The sequence below is a fragment of the Simochromis diagramma genome, unplaced genomic scaffold (assembly GCF_900408965.1).
Source record: "Simochromis diagramma unplaced genomic scaffold, fSimDia1.1 OVJJ01000603.1, whole genome shotgun sequence".
Taxonomy (NCBI): domain Eukaryota; kingdom Metazoa; phylum Chordata; class Actinopteri; order Cichliformes; family Cichlidae; genus Simochromis; species Simochromis diagramma.
Genome location: NW_024387414.1, coordinates 12,155,601 through 12,175,189, shown reverse-complemented (window position 1 = coordinate 12,175,189; position 19,589 = coordinate 12,155,601). Strand labels below are relative to the sequence as shown.

At 38.8% G+C, this 19,589-nt stretch overlaps 2 protein-coding genes across 2 annotated transcripts; one reads left to right on the top strand and one right to left on the bottom strand.

Moving 5' to 3' along the window:
- Positions 1 to 141: 141 nt before the first annotated feature.
- LOC120721107 (E3 ubiquitin-protein ligase AMFR-like) lies at positions 142 to 15,042 on the bottom strand. The gene is made up of 14 exons (XM_040011188.1): positions 14,861 to 15,042; positions 14,047 to 14,360; positions 13,871 to 13,963; positions 13,603 to 13,767; positions 9,543 to 9,695; positions 8,786 to 8,826; positions 8,065 to 8,197; positions 7,818 to 7,951; positions 7,611 to 7,721; positions 6,685 to 6,881; positions 6,499 to 6,602; positions 5,676 to 5,810; positions 5,341 to 5,525; positions 142 to 1,965 (listed from the first exon to the last, which is right to left on the bottom strand). The coding sequence occupies exons 2-14, from the start codon at positions 14,299 to 14,301 to the stop codon at positions 1,806 to 1,808; spliced, it is 1,866 nt and encodes a 621-aa protein (XP_039867122.1). The 5' UTR covers positions 14,302 to 14,360; positions 14,861 to 15,042; the 3' UTR covers positions 142 to 1,805.
- Positions 15,043 to 17,618: 2,576 nt separating this feature from the next.
- LOC120721576 (leukotriene B4 receptor 1-like) lies at positions 17,619 to 19,032 on the top strand. The gene has a single exon (XM_040011989.1). The coding sequence runs from the start codon at positions 17,733 to 17,735 to the stop codon at positions 18,747 to 18,749; it is 1,017 nt and encodes a 338-aa protein (XP_039867923.1). The 5' UTR covers positions 17,619 to 17,732; the 3' UTR covers positions 18,750 to 19,032.
- Positions 19,033 to 19,589: the final 557 nt, after the last annotated feature.

Here is a 19,589-nt window from a genome sequence, read left to right as displayed (position 1 = left end):
GCTCAGTCCAAAAAAATATTTAAATTCTGATTCCATAGTTAATGATTATGAAAGGTAATCCATGCATAGGAAAATATATCATGGATTTTAAAAGTTGCTAAGTAACTGAATGAAAACCAAACTGTCCAGTTTTAGGTTGTTTTTTTTCTTTTTCTTTTTTAACATGTTGACTAATTAAAATCTTTAAACTAAAATCCTATGCTGTATCTTATTACAACACTCAAAACAAAAAGTCTGAGCAATAAAATGAGCACACAAAGATAACAACACTTCAGCTTTAGTGGAAGTTTGTGGGCTGTTCTTTGGGATAAAGTTGAAGAAAACATAATCACTTTTATAGATGCATGCATATCTCACCCCAAACTGCCTTTTTTCACTGTAATGATAGAATTCAAACACACTTCATCATTATATCTGTCGATATGCATCAACCAGTTACAGATTCAGTGAAATATACCAATACCCAAAAAGCCTCTAGGGCTACGTTCAGTTTGCACAGTTGTACATTTTCAAAAAAAAATTTAAACCAGCAGGTGATTATGTTCCCCCGCTAGTGTAATTTCTTAACTAGTATTCAATGTAAATAGACAAAGGCCAATCAAATAAAAAACCCGAAAAGTTTATTCATGAAGATTCTCAGTCATTCGGGTTGCAGAATATTTAAACAAGGAGAAAAACAGTTATTTGCTAAGAATTTCATTGGTTTTGCTACATATGCAAGAGGCAACACTATTTCTAGCAAAAGAAGAAAGGGTTCACCGATAAAACTGACGAAGCCTCTTGAATTGGCGGCAAAACAAGCAAGTTAAAATGCACCACAGAAACTCCACCTGTTGCAGACTAGACAATTTTTGCCTTTCTTAACAGATAAAGATGACCGACACACCCATTAATCAACAGAATAAGAGATATTTTTACCGCGCAGAGGTTCCTTTAGGAAAGACACCACATGTAACACTCATTGATCATAATGTAATACATCCCTATTTTCTGCATATGCATCGCAAAGGGACCGTTTTGGAAAAAAGATTTACAGGCCCATTTCCCCATCTTGTTAAATAACAAAATGCAAACAGGTGATATTACACACTAAATAGAAAACAACCCATGCGGGTGAAAAAGAAGAAAAAAAATAAACAACTTTGTTTGCAGCATTTTTTCTGATAGAAACATTCATATTTGACAGAAAGGCTGAACAATACTAAAGTGACATTCTGTTGCGCCTATGTAAGAAATAAGAATGTGTTATTTTGCCTACACTTAATTCACAGTTGAAACTCAAAATAACACACAGATGAGTTCCTCCATCTGGAATACAGAATTTTCTGCCATGGGCTTAATATGTGAAAGGAAAACCAAGACCCATATAACAGCTTTATCTACCAATGACACCTTCAAACCCTTCTCATAAACATCATCTTGTAATAGTCTTCTGAACGCAAAGCATGCTCGTTTTTTGACAGCCAGTCTGAATCATGACAGCTGCTGGCTGTCTATTGAAGCTGGTGGTTGCATTGTGTGGCACATGTATAGAGGGCAATGCAACCTTGCACCAATCAATATATAGATCATATTCCAAATACTAGGCTGAATTCAGTGATACAGAGGCTATTTACAATAGTCTCACCCTTTTAGGCAGCCTCAAAACCGCTCCAAGGCCATGTCTGCAATGGTTTTTTATTTTTTTGTGTGTTTTGTTTTATAGGTGATGACCATTGACTACACCAAATGGGGGAAAGTTGAAATAGCTCTTGTCAGTGCCTCTTAGGGTAACAATGTACTACACCCTTCTGCTGAAGCCAGAATCAGGGCGCAGGGTCCTGTAGGTTTTGTAGACGTCTCTCTGCAGCTGCCGCCATGGTTCTACGTCTCAGCACAGTTGAGTCCAATTCTGGGCCATCCTCCTCCTCCTCCAGTCCAGGCAAATCTTCATCCTGATCCTCCGAATTTTTGTTCAGATATTTCCTACAGGGATGCAGAAACAATGTAAGGATATAACAACAAGAACAGAAAACCCAAAAGAACGGGGAGGAAACAGAACCAGTAATCCTTACTATTCGTTATCACAATGTTTCTCCTAGAATTAGATACTTTTAAAAAAAATAATAATAATTTACCACAAATGGTAAGGTCCACAACTGCAAATATATGAGTTCCTAGGGGTTTTTGTGTTTGTTTTTTTAAAAACACAGAAATAAGTCAATACTACATTTCCAGTGCCAGAAAGTCAATTCTGTTTATCTGGATATACAGGGAGTGCAGAATTATTAGGCAAATGAGTATTTTGTCCACATCATCCTCTTCATGCATGTTGTCTTACTCCAAGCTGTATAGGCTCGAAAGCCTACTACCAATTAAGCATATTAGGTGATGTGCATCTCTGTAATGAAAAGGGGTGTGGTCTAATGACAACACCTTATATCAGGTGTGCATAATTATTAGGCAACGTCCTTTCCTTTGGCAAAATGGGTCAAAAGAAGGACTTGACAGGCTCAGAAAAGTCAAAAATAGTGAGATATCTTGCAGAGGGATGCAGCAGTCTCAAAATTGCAAAGCTTCTGAAGCGTGATCATCGAACAATCAAGCCTTTCATTCAAAATAGTCAACAGGGTCGCAAGAAGCATGTGGAAAAACCAAGGCGCAAAATAACTGCCCATGAACTGAGAAAAGTCAAGCGTGCAGCTGCCAAGATGCCACTTGCCACCAGTTTGGCCATATTTCAGAGCTGCAACATCACTGGAGTGCCCAAAAGCACAAGGTGTGCAATACTCAGAGACATGGCCAAGGTAAGAAAGGCTGAAAGACGACCACCACTGAACAAGACACACAAGCTGAAACGTCAAGACTGGGCCAAGAAATATCTCAAGACTGGTTTTTCTAAGGTTTTATGGACTGATGAAATGAGAGTGAGTCTTGATGGGCCAGATGGATGGGCCCGTGGCTGGATTGGTAAAGGGCAGAGAGCTCCAGTCCGACTCAGACGCCAGCAAGGTGGAGGTGGAGTACTGGTTTGGGCTGGTATCATCAAAGATGAGCTTGTGGGGCCTTTTCGGGTTGAGGATGGAGTCAAGCTCAACTCCCAGTCCTACTGCCAGTTTCTGGAAGACACCTTCTTCAAGCAGTGGTACAGGAAGAAGTCTGCATCCTTCAAGAAAAACATGATTTTCATGCAGGACAATGCTCCATCACACGCGTCCAAGTACTCCACAGCGTGGCTGGCAAGAAAGGGTATAAAAGAAGAAAAACTAATGACATGGCCTCCTTGTTCACCTGATCTGAACCCCATTGAGAACCTGTGGTCCATCATCAAATGTGAGATTTACAAGGAGGGAAAACAGTACACCTCTCTGAACAGTGTCTGGGAGGCTGTGGTTGCTGCTGCACGCAATGTTGATGGTGAACAGATCACAACACTGACAGAATCCATGGATGGCAGGCTTTTGAGTGTCCTTGCAAAGAAAGGTGGCTATATTGGTCGCTGATTTGTTTTTGTTTTGGAATGTCAGAAATGTATATTTGTGAATGTGGAGATGTTATATTGGTTTCACTGGTAAAAATAAATAATTGAAATGGGTATATTTTTTTTTTGTTAAGTTGCCTAATAATTATGCACAGTAATAGTCACCTGCACACACAGATATCCCCCTAAAATAGCTAAAACTAAGAACAAACTAAAAACTACTTCCAAAAACATTCAGCTTTGATATTAATGAGTTTTTTGGGTTCATTGAGAACATGGTTGTTGTTCAATAATAAAATTATTCCTCAAAAATACAACTTGCCTAATAATTCTGCACTCCCTGTAGTGTTTTCAGTGATTTTATTGCCCCACAACTTGACTTGGACTGCAGCTTGCAATTGTAGCCCTTGGTCTGCTTTGTAGGATGACAGTGTGCAACAGTGAGCTAAAGCTCCATTTCCATAAGAACTAGCACCACACCTGCTACACTAAGTCAACTAACACAGAGGAGATTAAAGACTAGGGCTGCCAGGATTAGTCGACTAGTCACGATTACGTCGACGACAAATTTTATAGTCGACGCGTCGTTTGAAGCTTTGTAGGATCCCAAAAGACGCAGGAATAAGTAGTAGGATTTAAGAGTAATAACGGACTGAAACAGAAGATGGCAGCACTGCATGTACAAGGATGCCAGCTGCCGTTAAACTTCGAAGAAGAAGAAGCAGTCTCCGATATCGTAGCCGTGTCCAAATTCAGGAACCGCATCCTCCTGTGCCCGCATTTGTAGGCCGATTACGTTACAGCGACACGACGAAGACTGTCAAATGCGGCCGATAAACGCGCCCTTCATTTCCCCAGATTTGAAGGATGGGTCTGATGTATACTTCGTGGCCCAACCTATCCCAGAATTCATAGCGTAGTCCTACTCAGTTTCCAACAATGGCGGCAGCTAGTTAGTTTTAATATTACTCTTATTATTCTTTCTGCGTCACAAAATAAACGTTTAACATATTTTCAGGCGAGAATGTAGCTGTGTAAATTTCAAATATCTGCTTGGTTTATCAAGACACCACATATTTTCAAAAGCGCGCTGATGTTTTCAGAGACGTCTGTTACCCACTAGCTCGATAGCTAGCCGGGGTTCAAGGCTCACTAGAGCCGGTGAGAACAACGGACTCCCAGCAAATCGTTTTCAAACCCACCGCCTTCTTTTGCTACTCAGGTTAAACAGGATATACAAGTCACTTAGATAACTTAAAACTGTTATTGTTTGGCTTTTTTCAGCATTTTATTTGTTCCTGAGTAAATGGGTTTGGCTGAGATTAAAGTTATAGTTTTTACACTATAGTCACCACAATGGCAAAGCAGCCAAGCTGTAGGAAGGGAAACTTAAATTTTTCTAAATTTAGACTTAGAAAGTGACATTTTAACATCCAATTTATTCCATCTTGGTTGAAAGAGTGATATAAACTCATCTCAAAACCCAGTATTAAACAGGCACAGAAGTAAAATGACATAGACAGCAGTATAGATAAGCTCTGAAATAATCGGTTATACACTTGATACTGCAGAAGAGATCCTTTATACCCATTCAGAAGCGAGATTGAGAGGCTGTTCTAATAAAGGGTGGAGAAAACTGATCAAAATGTAAAACAAGTGTTTTGCATGTGAGGGAAAAAAACATGAGCAGTCTGTTTAAACATGTGTGACAGCTTGAATGTGTTACATACAAGTGTAAAGATGAACAGTTTGACTGCCTAACCTGGAACACAGTTAATTAAATTATAAGAACTTGAGTTAAAGACTAAATATAGCCAACCACATACACAAAAACATTTTGAATATAAAATGTGGAAAACTCCAATTTGTAGAGGAACAACCTGCGTGCTTGCTGAAGCATCTCTTCTTTCCTCTGCTTTAACATCTTCTGCCTCTCCTCTGCAGACTTAGAGAAGCGGCCTCCTCTAACCTCCAAGTTGTCAGATTCACCCTGCTCAGCTGCTCCACTGGGCCCAGGCTGCTCATCTGGTGCAGGATTAACCTGTAAAGGGGCTCGCTCTATGGCCTAAGAGAGGACGACAAACATAATTTTGAGTTATTAATTTTAAGAAACACACAAAACAAACTAACAAGGAAAACTAAGAGCAAGGCATGTCTGCAGAAATCCAATGATAAATAAAAACTGCACTTAACATTTAACCCCAAGTTGACTGACCTGCGTAGGGAAAGGCACCTGGATACGTCCCTCCAGGATGTTGTCAGTAGTAACTTCCACAGAGCGGGTCAACTGTAAGTCTTGTAGTACCAGGTAGGAGGGCACCTGAGGAAACATCTCTTGAATCTGATGGGCCTGATGAGCACAAGTACATAAAAAGCAGAGTGAGATGGGGAACACTGGTATAAGTTACAGTATATGTTACATTAAATTTAGTTGTTTTTAAGCCCAAGCAATATTTGAAGTCATAGACACTGACTAAGACATGGAGTGAAGGCTGCAATAATAAGAAGGCAGCAGTGATTTTATGTAAATAAAGTTGTTATAGCCCTAGCAGGCCCTCGTGTGAAATTGACCTCGTGTGGGTGTGTCCTGGCATCTCTCCTGCCTTAGGTGCCACCCTTTTTGTACAGCTGACTCTAATCAGCATTAAGAGTACGATGAGGTGAGAGAAAGGTGAGCTCTCGTGCCGGAGATCCTTTTTCTTTTTTAACTTCTCAGTTTGGTGATCAACTCCTGGGTTTTGTTGTTTTCCTTCTTTAAAAGACTATTTCAGCATCTGTCCCTCTCTGTTAGTTTAATTACTAATAGAAACATTAATGAAACCTTTACTTTAACAATGCTGCTTTCCCGTCTCCTTTTTTCAACCCGGAAACCTTTTGTAACTTTGCCCACATCCCCTGGACTTTTTAGGAGAACGTAACAAAAGTTTTAAGATCATCAGCTGTCTAAAAAGATCTTACAAGTTTAAATATTAGCCTCAACTTGCAGTCTGTGTATCCTTTCTCTTAAAGACAACAAATTTCAGTAAACTCGAACTCACCATAGCCATAAGCTGGGAGTTATTTGCTTGAGCAATGCCCAAGATGTTAGTAGTATGCATTACTTCTACTGAGAAACTGGGCAGCCAGCTGGCGATACGAGATCCTGTAAGACAAATGCATGGATTTTTAATTTTAGCTGTGACACAGAGCCCATCAGTTTTAGGTCACGTGTCCAGCACCCTTACCATCAAAGTGGAAGAAGTGATTGTGTTGGTTGATATGTGGTCTGGCATCTGGGGGGGCTCCAACTGGGCCAATGTTGTCCTCCAAACCCCCACCCTGCTGCGGGCTTCTTGCTTGGCCCCCATCCCCATTAATATTAAGGGATTTCCGACATGTGGGACACGACGTGTCCTGCTCAAGCCATGAGCGCAAACAAGAGCTGAAGAAACACATATACATACCCCAAGTAAGTCGCCAGTCTGAAAACTTGACATGTATCTTAGGGGTCAGGACAAATTTTCTACAGCTAGGCTCTATGCAGGGCATCTTCCTGAAGCTAAGAATGTATATCAGAGCTCACAGCAATAAACATTCAAACAAGCAAACTCTACTACAAAAGCTAAGAACTGCTGTGCAGTCTAGTTTACACTTCTCTATGTAAATCTTTTAAGGATTTTGGGAACTACCCTAACGGAAGCTTCAGCCTTTAAATCCTGCTAAATCCAGGATGCCGATATTCTCCTTGGCTCTCTCTCTTTTAGCATTGTTATTTAGGTACATAACACAAATGTTTTCTCAGGACAAGGATGTCAAATTCAATTTTACTTCATGTGCTGGACAACAAAAAAGCATTGTTTGATAAAATAACACAACTCCAAAAATGCCCCTTTCAGTAAGTATAAAAAGTATATTCTGTAGACGTTTGCCTGAGCCATAGCATAGTTGTTGTTGTTTTATTGTTTTTTAAATCCAAAACCATAACAATATCCCTAATAATTTTCCAGACATTAGAAAGTAAAGCAACTTAAGCCTGAAATCTCTCAAGTGGAATTTCAACTCAACTGTGTCAGTATAGGCCACATACTGACAAGTACTATTTCTAGGGTATAGCACCTCAAAGCAAAGGCAGATAATCCCAACTATAAGCAGTAAAAGTAAAATTATTTACTTGTGGAAGAGATGACCGCAGGGCAGTTTGCGTGCTGTAAGCATGGCATCCCAGCAGATGGCACAATCATCATCATTGGCTGCCAGCTCCTCTGCAGTAGCAACAGCAAATCTGCACAGAGTTCATAGTATATGCAACTATTAAGTAAACAAGTAATGAATAGCAAAAGACTGAAAGAACACACACACACACCACAACCACGACAACCTTGTCTCCATGTTATTGATGACACGCAGGTAGTTCTTATGTCGGCGGACACGGCGCTGCACCTCATGGAAGAGATATCGCAGCTGCATGAAGATAACCAAGCTTGCCATGGACAGCCAGATATTCCCGAAAAGCTAATAAGTGAAATGTGCACAAAAAGGTGAAAGATTAGTGGATCAGAAAGTCACACTGGGACAGGAAGTGTTCAGAACATGACAGCCATACACTCAGTCATACTGCATCTTACCAGCATATGGATATGGTGCATTAGGTCAAGAAACAGCATGGCCAGCTCCATTATGAAGTCTGTGTAGTAGACATATGTCCCCTTACTCTCCCAAGTCCCTGGATGGTTCAAATCCCACAGATGAATCGAGTATCTGGAAGAATAAGACACATCTCTTTCAGTTCATGAAATGCTGGTGACTTTTAGAAGATCGGTGGAGGCAAAATACTGCAATAAATTAAATGTGCAACAATATACTGTATGTGGTACAATAATGCCAAAAAGACTGAAATTCAAGGTTGAGACAGAACTGTTTTGAGTAACAAAGAAAGAAGAGTTATGATACGGTTCTGATTTCATCACAAGATGTATTTAGTTAAGCGAGTGAAAGTAATCAAAAGCTCAAAAACAATACTTGCAAAGGTATAAAGAAACATCTTTAAAGGGAAGTCACCATAAACATTATTTTTCCATGCACCAAACAACTGTACTGCAACAGACAGCTGTTACCAGCCAAGGGAGTTATTACTGTATCCAGTACTGATCCAGGACCTTGGCCCATCAGAGTTGGTGGTAGTTCAATATTAGGAACCCTCTCAAAGACAAAGAAGCCTTTCATAATAGAGCCAATGGAACCAGAGGAAAACAAACAGTTTTATGTGCTAAGATTATCCCCGATTCCAAATTTGCACAGGCTGTCATCCATGCTGCAGTGTGTCTATGAGGCTGCACAGAGACTTACCGCATGATGACATGTCCAGTGCGCACAGTCACCAGCAGACACTGAGGAAAAAAGTAAATGTGAAAATGATGCAACTCTTGTGCTCTGCTTTCTACACAGACATTACAGTCTAAAAGAGATCGTTTAAACTCTCATTTACACTAAACTCGGTGGTTTTGTTCACTCACAGACAAACTCTTATTTATTCAACATTGTTGACAGCTTTTACAGCAAATAAGATTTTGTTTTTCCCCCCATTCACAAAAGTGCAGCTGCAAACTGAAAACACTGATTATGCTTCTGCTTCTTCAGGAAACATAAACATGAGCCAGAATGCACAACACCAGCAAGAAGGAACCCACAAATGAAAAAGTACTCTTATAATTCTGTGGTGGTGAATCAGAGTTACATTTTAATTGGTTTCTAAGTTCATCAAAGAACTGCATTGATACTGAAAAATGTAAAACCAATTTTGTCCTCTGGAGGGATATCATCTACAAAACATGAGCACCTATTTCACTAAGTAATTACATGAAAATTAAGGTATTTTTCACTTTAACTGCTCCAATTATTCTCAACCAATCCTGGGTTGAACAAGAATACAAAGCAAATGCATGCTGAGAAGTGTAGTTAGCAAATGTGCATAAATAAATACCTGCACCTAAACAAAAGCTTAAATGACATTTAAAAAAAAATAAATAAATAAAAAAAAAAAATCCATAATCATATGTGCAAAGTGTGGCCAAAACTTTCCCACAGCTTGGCTACAAGTTCTCACCTCCGCTGCCATGAAGGAGAGCGTGTGCATGCCATGAGAAGCTCCCAGGAGGCCGCAGACCACAGCCAGGCCACAACAGTCCAGAAGCAGGGAGACCAGCAGACAGAGCACACGCACATGGCTGTTCATAGGTGTGGAGGGGGAGAAAGACAGCTGTTGGGGGGGGGAGAACAAAGGTAAATGAGTATGCTGTGCTTCTTAATTTTTTCTTCTTATGTCCTAAGATTTCTTTTCAGTGTCTATGCAGGTTAAAGATCATTTCCTCAGGATGGCCATTGAATCCCACCACAATACATTTTGTGAAACTTTGTTACCAAAAAGACCCAGCTATAAATTAATTTAGTGGATATGAGTAGACAAAGGAAGTATAACAATGATTTGTTCACTTAGATGCTCATGAAACATGCTGTTGAAAGAGTTCATGTTTTTCCACCACTGGCTACAGACAAGAGTTTTAAGAGGCTCAGTAAGACACTCAATTTTTACTGCGACATACTGAGAGAAAATCCTGCATGTACTCTTCTAAATATTACACAACCCTTTTCTATCAATAAAAACGCCTCTCACACAACCACTAAATATCTAAGCATTAGCACAACTAAACTTCTAGCAAAGTGTAAATAACAAAAGATTCGCACATTATTATAGATTACAACTAAGGTGAAAAATATAAAAACCAGCTGCTCGGTATCACAAAGACCACAAGGTTTCCAAGCTAAACCTTCAGCACTACAACCTGCATTTCTTATCTTCACCCCAAAGCAAGAAACCACAGTGACAGGAAGACAGAAACGGGAAACAGCTGGGCAAATTATGGACTACCTCCAACTAAATTTACAGTTAAAGTTGAAAGACGGAAACAAAAACAGCAAGAGGAACACAATCACATCAAAACGAAATGTTTACAATATGGCAGGTTGAAATAACCTTCTAGTATACTAAGGCAGCCAGCATTACATTACGTCTAACTTTGAATGTCTAACTGACATTCAAAACAACTTAAACCTTGTTTTAAATGTCAGCACTTATAAGGTATTTAAATGTGACATTTTGTTTTCCCCACCATACAGAACACAGTCTGATAGAGAGATGTTAGCGTAGTAACTGAAACAGTAGTCACAGTCAACATCCCAGTATAAAAAGCTATTAATAGATCCCAAGCTGAAAAGAGTACAGTTACACTGTGTCTACTGAGGGAAAGCACACTTTTTAAATAAGCATTTATAGAAAGTGTACAGAAGTATTGCTCAGGTGGATAAATCTGGCTTAGTGTTTAATATTCAGAAACAGTTAGGCAGGAAGAGAATTAGATTTGCCAAGCTTTGCTGTGGCAAATCTATGCTGTGGCAGATTTCTATTTATTACATACATACATACATACTGAATTACAAAATAGACTGGCACCAGTACCCATGTTCAAGTGCAGAATTAATATCTAATATAGAAAATCTAAATCTTTAAAAAAAAAAAAAAAAAAAAAAAAAACCCACCACACACAAAACAAAATGAGGGTAGACGACAAAAAACGGTGTTCCTTTAAAGCACAGAAACAAAAAATCTCCTGTATATATACACTTTTGCAATTAAGCTCAATTAATCCATGAGCTTGCCTAACGCCACACTGACCATTTCCTATGATCCAAATAGGAGGGTAATATGGTAAGGACATTGATATACTGTTTCTAACTGATATTTCTTAAGTAACATGTGACTCCTTTCGTAACAAGCAAGAGTTCAAAGAGCTGTGCAGATATCTGGTAAAGAACAAGTAAGGTATATCACCCATAATTACTGTGAGTGATGCACTACTCTCCGATAAGCCACTGAAATGACACGTGTACTTCAGAGGCTTTTAGGCTGCATATACATAATGGGGAAAAATTCTTAAAACCTATATTTAATCCTATATCCAATAAACATATTGCTCATTTCTTTTCGCTATGAAATCTACACAACTACAACATTGTTACAGTGGGGCAAAGAAGTATTTAGTCAGCCACCGATTGTGCAAGTTCCCCCACCTAAAATGATGACAGAGGTCAGTAATTTGCACCAGAGGTACACTTCAACTGTGAGAGACAGAATGTGAAAGAAAAATCCATGAATCCACATGGTAGGATTTGTAAAGAATTTATTCGTAAATCAGGGTGGAAAATAAGTATTTGGTCATCTCAAACAAGGAAAATCTCTGGCTCTCACAGACCTGTAACGTCTTCTGTAAGAAGCTTTTCTGTCCCCCACTCGTTACCTGTATGAATGGCACCTGTTTGAACTCATCATCTGTATAAAAGACACCTGTCCACAGCCTCAAACAGTCAGACTCCAAACTCCGCCATGGCCAAGACCAAAGAGCTTTCGAAGGACACCAGGAAAAGTATTGTAGACCTGCACCAGACTGGGAAGAGTGAATCTACAATAGGCAAGCAGCTTGGTGTGAAAAAAATCAACTGTGGGAGCAATCATCAGAAAATGGAAGACATACAAGACCACTGATAATCTCCCTCGATCTGGGGCTCCACGCAAGATCTCATCCCGTGGGGTCAAAATGATCATGAGAACGGTGAGCAAAGATCCCAGAACCACACGGGGGGACCTGGTGAATGACCTGCAGAGAGCTGGGACCAAAGTAACAAAGGTCACCATCAGTAACACACTACAACGGCAGGGAATCAAATCCCGCAGTGCCAGACGTGTTCCGCTGCTGAAGCCAGTGCATGTCCAGGCCCGTCTGAAGTTTGCCAGAGAGCACATGGATGATACAGCAGAGGATTGGGAGAATGTCATGTGGTCAGATGAAACCAAAGTAGAACTTTCTGGTATAAACTCAACTCGTCGTGTTTGGAGGAAGAAGAATACTGAGTTGCATCCCAAGAACACCATACCTACTGTGAAGCATGGGGGTGGAAACATCATGCTATGGGGCTGTTTTTCTGCCAAGGGGACAGGACGACTGATCCGTGTTAAGGACAGAATGAATGGGGCCATGTATCGTGAGATTTTGAGCCAAAACCTCCTTCCATCAGTGAGAACTTTGAAGATGAAACGAGGCTGGGTCTTCCAACATGACAATGATCCAAAACACACCGCCCGGGCAACAAAGGAGTGGCTCCGTAAGAAGCATTTGAAAGTCCTGGAGTGGCCTAGCCAGTCTCCAGACCTCAACCCCATAGAAAATCTGTGGCGGGAGTTGAAAGTCCGTGTTGCTCGACGACAGCCCCAAAACATCACTGCTCTCGAGAAGATCTGCATGGAGGAATGGGCCAAAATACCAGCTACTGTGTGTGCAAACCTGGTAAAGACCTATAGTAAACGTTTGACCTCTGTTATTGCCAACAATGGTTATGTTACAAAGTATTGAGTTGTATTTTTGTTATTGACCAAATACTTATTTTCCACCCTGATTTACGAATAAATTCTTTACAAATCCTACCATGTGGATTCATGGATTTTTTTTTTTTTTCACATTCTGTCTCTCACAGTTGAAGTGTACCTCTGGTGCAAATTACTGACCTCTGTCATCATTTTAGCTGGGGGAACTTGCACAATCGGTGGCTGACTAAATACTTTTTTGCCCCACTGTAGCTAATGTAGTTTACTCTAACTGTGATCAGATAATCACTGACTTTCTCAGTGGCTTAAGTACATTTCCTTTATTTTTCAGCCCTTGATTCTCATAAATCTAGCTGTTCTCAAGTCTGGCTTCCAACAAATATGAAAAAAGGAACACCACAATTAAGATAATACTATTATTATGCTGCACCCCATGTAAAGAGGAAACTTGCATTTTTAATGATCCAGGGCCCCCCTTTTCTTTTACACTGGTTTAAGTCTCCTCAAGTGCCCAAAATCCCCGATCCCCACTAGGTTACAGAAGGTTTAGTTATACTCCATTGAAAAAACAAACACAAAACTTTGGAAACAGCTTGGCTCAAGGAGTCAAATGGCATAAAACAGAAAGAACCACAGACAATAAATGCAACGTGAGTCTAGTCATATTTGTCTAAAGTGATGCTTAGATTTGATTTTATTTATTTATTTAAATATACTTTTATATACTTACATATTCAAAGCGATCCTTGCAGAGCTGAACCATTAAGTGGAGAAAAACGAGTGCAGAGAACCACAGACACCACATGACCACCTCCTCCACTGTCTGGACGTTCAGTACACCAAAAATGAAGATGAACTTGTAGAAAATGAAGTTCCAGAATTTATCTTTCAGGTGCTGATGAACCATAAAAAACAAAAGAGGAGACATGAAATGAGATGAGTGACCATTTGCTTCTTGTTTGAAAGAAGTAAAAACAGCTGTAACAACACAGACTTACCTGCTTCTCACTGACTCTGAGTGGGCCGAACACCACATACTGAATCATTTTAGCAATTAACATCAAAGAGCAGCAGAATGTGTTCACCAACACCTGTAGGTGTGCAGATAATAAGGTCACCATTAGTTTTTGTATGAACTTCATAATCACTTCACACATTGCACTGAAATACTCACCCACACAAAGAGACTGTCTGTGACAAGATACCACAGGACAGTTGTTGCCAGTTCTGTGTTACTAATATCATTCTTTAGAAGTTCACGCTCCACCTCGGAGGGAGGCTGTGCCTCGTCCGTTTCCAAGGCCCCAAATCCCGGGTCAGTTACTGTGGTGTAGGCACTGAAGATGCTACCAGCAAGCAAAGCCACACTCAGTGCGGTGTAGGTCTGCAGGCTGGGCCAAGGAAACCTCTCCAAAAACAGCAGAGGCATTGCAATCGCAAGCTACGAGTCAACTTCTCAGCTTGTTAAAATGGTGTCAGTCCAACAACCTGTGAAAGCAGTAGGGACGTTAGGCCAACTTTACGGGACAAAGAGTAAATATTACGCAAATAGAGCAAAGACAGGATGCGATAGCAGCCATTTCGGCAACGCACGAATTTTGTGCTTTAACAACTTGGACACAAAGTGCAAATGTATCTTTTTAATTTTTAAAAAGTTAGTCTCCCCCCCCAAAAAAATAATATACGTTTACTAAACATTTTGGCTTTTTGGCTAACCCACACTCAGCCGCCAAGCAGTGCTAACTTCCTTTTAGCAATAATTACTACCGTGTTTATTTAAGTGGAATATTAATTAAATTAGTCAAAGTAAGTAAAAATGGCTTATCATCATCAACGAGCAACACCTTTACGGAACAAACGGGAGTTCACTCACATAACATTAGTTACTTATCTGGCTAATGTTACCTAACACTTAGCCTAGTGGTTAGCTAATGCTAGCCACCGTTAACAACCATCAAACGCTAGACTTGTATTAAATGGTCACTTACAGTTTGTCACAGATTTAAATAGACACAATATCCGGCTTTCCCTGTTGCAGTCAGTGTTGAACTTTTAGTCCTGTGGCACTGGGAACACGATACTTGACAACATCGTCATGTTTATTTCACCGAGCAGACAGCTGGCTGAAAGCTGAAGCAAGGCTTCCCGTCTGCGCAGCGTAACAGCGTCATCACGACAACTTTAAAGTGACGGTCATTACAAAATAAATGTCTTCATTCAGCGGCTTAATTTAACAAATAACTCGTTCCCCCGTGATTACGAAAAAATGTTTATATGTATTTTGTTTTAATCTTTTGATTATATTCTGGAAAAATAAATCAGTGTGTAAGCTGTGGGAGTTTCCAGAACACGCAAGAATAGACGTTATTTCTTGGGATTGGGTGTATTTTTGGTGCAAACAACAAAAATAGAAACGACTTCACCTCTAGGCTAGTGTTTATAGTACAATTATTTTTACATTTTAAACCATTGTGTTGTACTTTCAAACTGCTTTTAGTGTGTACACACGCTAAGACACTTTATTGCACTGCATTGTTTATACATTTCACAATGTTATACTTATCCCCTTAATATCCTGTAATTTTTTTTATTGTTTTTCTTCTGTGTTTTCTTTCTTAAAAATATATTTAGTATGAAAATTTTAAATATTTTAGTTGTTATTTGAAAGTTAAATGTATGCTTATTGTTAGTTATTGGACTTCAGATTCGTCTTACCGCATTAAGACATTTGTTTTATCATATTTTATTCACATACTTAACTGTATACCTTTCTACATATTTAATCTATTTGCTTTTAGTGGCTGCAATAAAAAAAAATCTAAATTGAAGATAAATTAAGCATTTATCTTACCTTTGTTTTCTGCATTGTGTATATCAAAACACTAACCTCACATTAACCTTGCATTTTTCAAGGTGTTTTGTGCAATATCGGTAATGTCCACAAAGAAAAAATATTCAACTATATTTAGTATAGTTTTCCTTGAAATTGCGGCACTGAAGCTATATGCTTAGATCTGTTTTGTTGTTGTTTGAAGGTAATATAAGGTGATAACGTTTTCAGGAATTTCATTTGGCATATGTAAAGTAAATTCGTTAAAAGTATTTATAATTAAAAAAAGAGAGATTTCTTTTAGTTGTACAATTAAAGGGAAATATTTATACCTAAAGTGTTTGAATGTCTTTGTTACGATAAAAGAAATTAGTTTCTCTGACTTTGGGTGATACTTACAATACCACCCAAAGTCCACTGGAGGTCACTGTTTCTTCACTGAATTATATTAAGACAGATAAATACGCTTAGATAATGTCATCGTTCAGAAATTTACCATACATGTTCTTTTACATAAATTGTGTAACTAGTTAAAGTTTCCTCAAATAAATCTGATAAAAGAAGTGGGGTTACTGATTATTGACTATGTAACCAAATAAGTCCCTGCAACGAGGGCATGTGGTTAGTTTGCCAGAACAGCAGAATTTAAAAAGGCAATTTATCATATGTCACCCCAGCTCCACCACAGTTTTATACCGCATGGGCCAAAAGGAAAGACAGGTTTAACATGATATTATTGCCTAATCAGTTGTAGAACTAATACAGCACAGTACAGGTGCTGTAACACTGTTATTATGATCCGCTTGAGGAATTAGCTTCACTATGACTGTCAAAAAAAAAACTTTTCAGTTGTGTAATGGCCTGACTTTAAACCCTGTTACAGTGAACCTGTTATGAGAAATGATTTGACCTCACACGTGTGATTAGTTTCAGTTCATGAGTTTAACATTTCTGCCAAACTAACTACAGTTTGATACAAATTTATTTATCAAATTTGCTCAGTTTTTGTCATTACAAATTTAGCAATAAATGACATCTTCGGGTATATTTTTCTAATTATGTATCTACAGGTTTTAATTATTGCCTTCGGAAGACATACATACACAAAGAGAGATGTGTAACATTTCCATAGTTTAAAGGCAGTTTAAAGACAGTTTATGAGGGCACAGCATTGGGGATCAAGTAATCTAGTTAATCTAATATATCCCACCCACTAACAGATGCTATGATGAAGCTATAATCAGTTGTCATACTCTTATCCCAGAATATTGTATGGTTCACTTTATGTGTATTCATCACTCGTCCTCATTTCTTAGAAGGCTGACAAATCTTTTCTGATTTACTAAAGTTAAAGTTGACGGTCTCACCTCATTTTTTACACATTAGGCCACTCTTTTTCTAATAATCATCTATCACATGGCAGACTTGTAATGCTTGTGTAAAAGTGTAATACAAATATAATCATCTAAAAGAGGATAAGAATTTCATTTATTCACATCTGCTTTGACATCCATATTTTAGCTATAGCCAATGATTGAACAAAAATCTAAAAAGCAAACAAACTGCAACAATCAGTGTTGACTTTCTGTGAAACTCACTTTGAAATTACACTTAAAGTGTGTCAGATAAAAATGATGTTCACACATCCAGCATTAACTTAAAAGAAGTGCCATAACAAAATGACAAATCTGCCGCCTATGTTAAGGTGGAACTGACACTTTTCTAAAAGTAAATTTAAAACTAAAAAACCCCGGGGTAGGAAAACAGAACTGGTTTTTGTTGTTGTAGATGACTATGTGATAAGATTTTTAAGTACTCAATAACATCCCTTTCCTGTAAGGTGTCCCTTCTGTTAGGGAGAGAATTATGGAAATTATGACAAGTACAACATGTTGTCACATATCCCTTAAAGGGTTGTGCAAACATTTTAGTTTCTGTTCAATTTAGCTATAAGAGGAAATGAATCCTGCTTTTACATCACTTATTTTCCTCTTGATGCCGAAATCACTTCGAGCACATCAAATTGCAGCATGAACCACTCAGTTGAGTTGTCTCCTTCAGAGGAGTTTGATGGCAGCACAGCAGTGGCGTGTGTGATCCTCGGTTTGTCCTTCCTGGTTGGAGTTCCTGGGAATCTGCTGGTGATCTGGACCATCCTGAGACACGTCAAGCAGCGCTCCCATACTGTGGTGATCATTCTGCACTTGGCTGTTGCAGACCTGCTGGTTCTCATCACCCTGCCTCTATGGATCTACTCTCTGGCTCACACTTGGGTGTTTGGAGCGGTATTGTGCAAAACCATAGTGTACACTGTGACTGTGTGCATGTTCAGCAGCATCTTCTTGATCACTGTTATGAGCGTGGAGCGCTTTCTTGCCATCTGTCATCCATTTCTGATGATGCGCTGGAAGACAAAAAGCAATATAAAAATATATCTTGTACTTTTGTGGCTGCTTGCTTTCCTTCTAGGAGTGCCTGCCTTAACACAGAATCTGGAAAACACTGATGGAAATGTGCAATGTTTCACCAGGGAATTAAACTCTGACACCAACACAATTATCATCCTTTGCCTAGAAACCTTGTTGGGCTTTATAGTTCCTTTCATTGTTCTAAGTATCTGCTACTGTCTAGTAGCTGCACAGATCAAGAAGATGAGTTTCAATTCAAAAGAGAAATCCATGGTTCTCATCCATTCTGTAGTGATTGCTTTCACAGTGTGCTGGTTGCCTTACCACGTTATCAACATTATTGATCTGATTTGTATCTTAAGCTGGCCAGACACTGATGACGACTGTGTATCGAAGCCTATCATCTTCATAGCTGGTGCCCTGGTTTTCATCAGTAGTTCGGTAAATCCTGTGTTATATGCCTTCTTTGCAAAGAACTTACAAGGGAGTCTGGAAGAGTCCCGACTAGTGAGGCTATTTAAGGAAATAGCCACTAACACAAACAAAGTGAGGGAGCTGGCAGTGCAACAGCAGACAGACCAGAGGGCAGCAAGTACACAAGAAGAGCTGCTATCTGACTGTGTGTGTGAAAGACTGTGATGATGGTAAAATGTGACACTTGTCATTTACTATTAATTATGAAGGATTAAATGAAAATGTACTCATATCATTGCCATGTGTTGTACTCCTCCATTGTTTTTTATGTATATATTTTTTTTTATTCACGTAATGCAGTCAAAATACATAACTTTGAACTTGTGTTTTGAGAAATGTCTGTGATAAGTATTTTTTTTATTCTTAAACATTTGATATTGTCCATTGTTGTGTAAGGTGTTCTGTTTGTTATCCTACCTGAAAAAATAAAAAGTGCTACTGAAAACTGCTCCAAATGTCATTTTAACTGCTGTGACTACTGTATCGTTCTATCAAACTTAAATGTAATGCACAATTTCTTCACTATTTCTGCCAAATACTGAAACAAAGCCATTAATTCCTGTCAACCATATGTATAGTCTTTTGAAAAAGTCTAGTGTCTGAACATGTTTGTAAGTAAATTATATTTCCACGTATATGTGTCATCATCCTTCATCATATTTTCCTAGCAAGCTGATGAATATTTCTTGGTTCACTGAAATGAAAGCTAAGGAATATCTCTGTTGTTTAAATATTACGTAATACCTTTTCCAGTAATGCTGCATGCCATGTAAAGCCCTGCAAATGAAACAAAAACAAAAATACACAGCATAGAATCCATTTTAATTTTACTTTTACAATTCCTTAGTGACAAAGGTAGAATGTTTTTGGAAATTATTCATAATCTGCTAGTTTTTGTATGTGCTAGTGGTTCTCTAAGTCCAAGACAGTGGTTCTCAAACTGTGGGTAAGACAGCTAGGTTTAAAAAAATGAAGTGAAAGTAACATTAAAAAAAAAACAAAAGT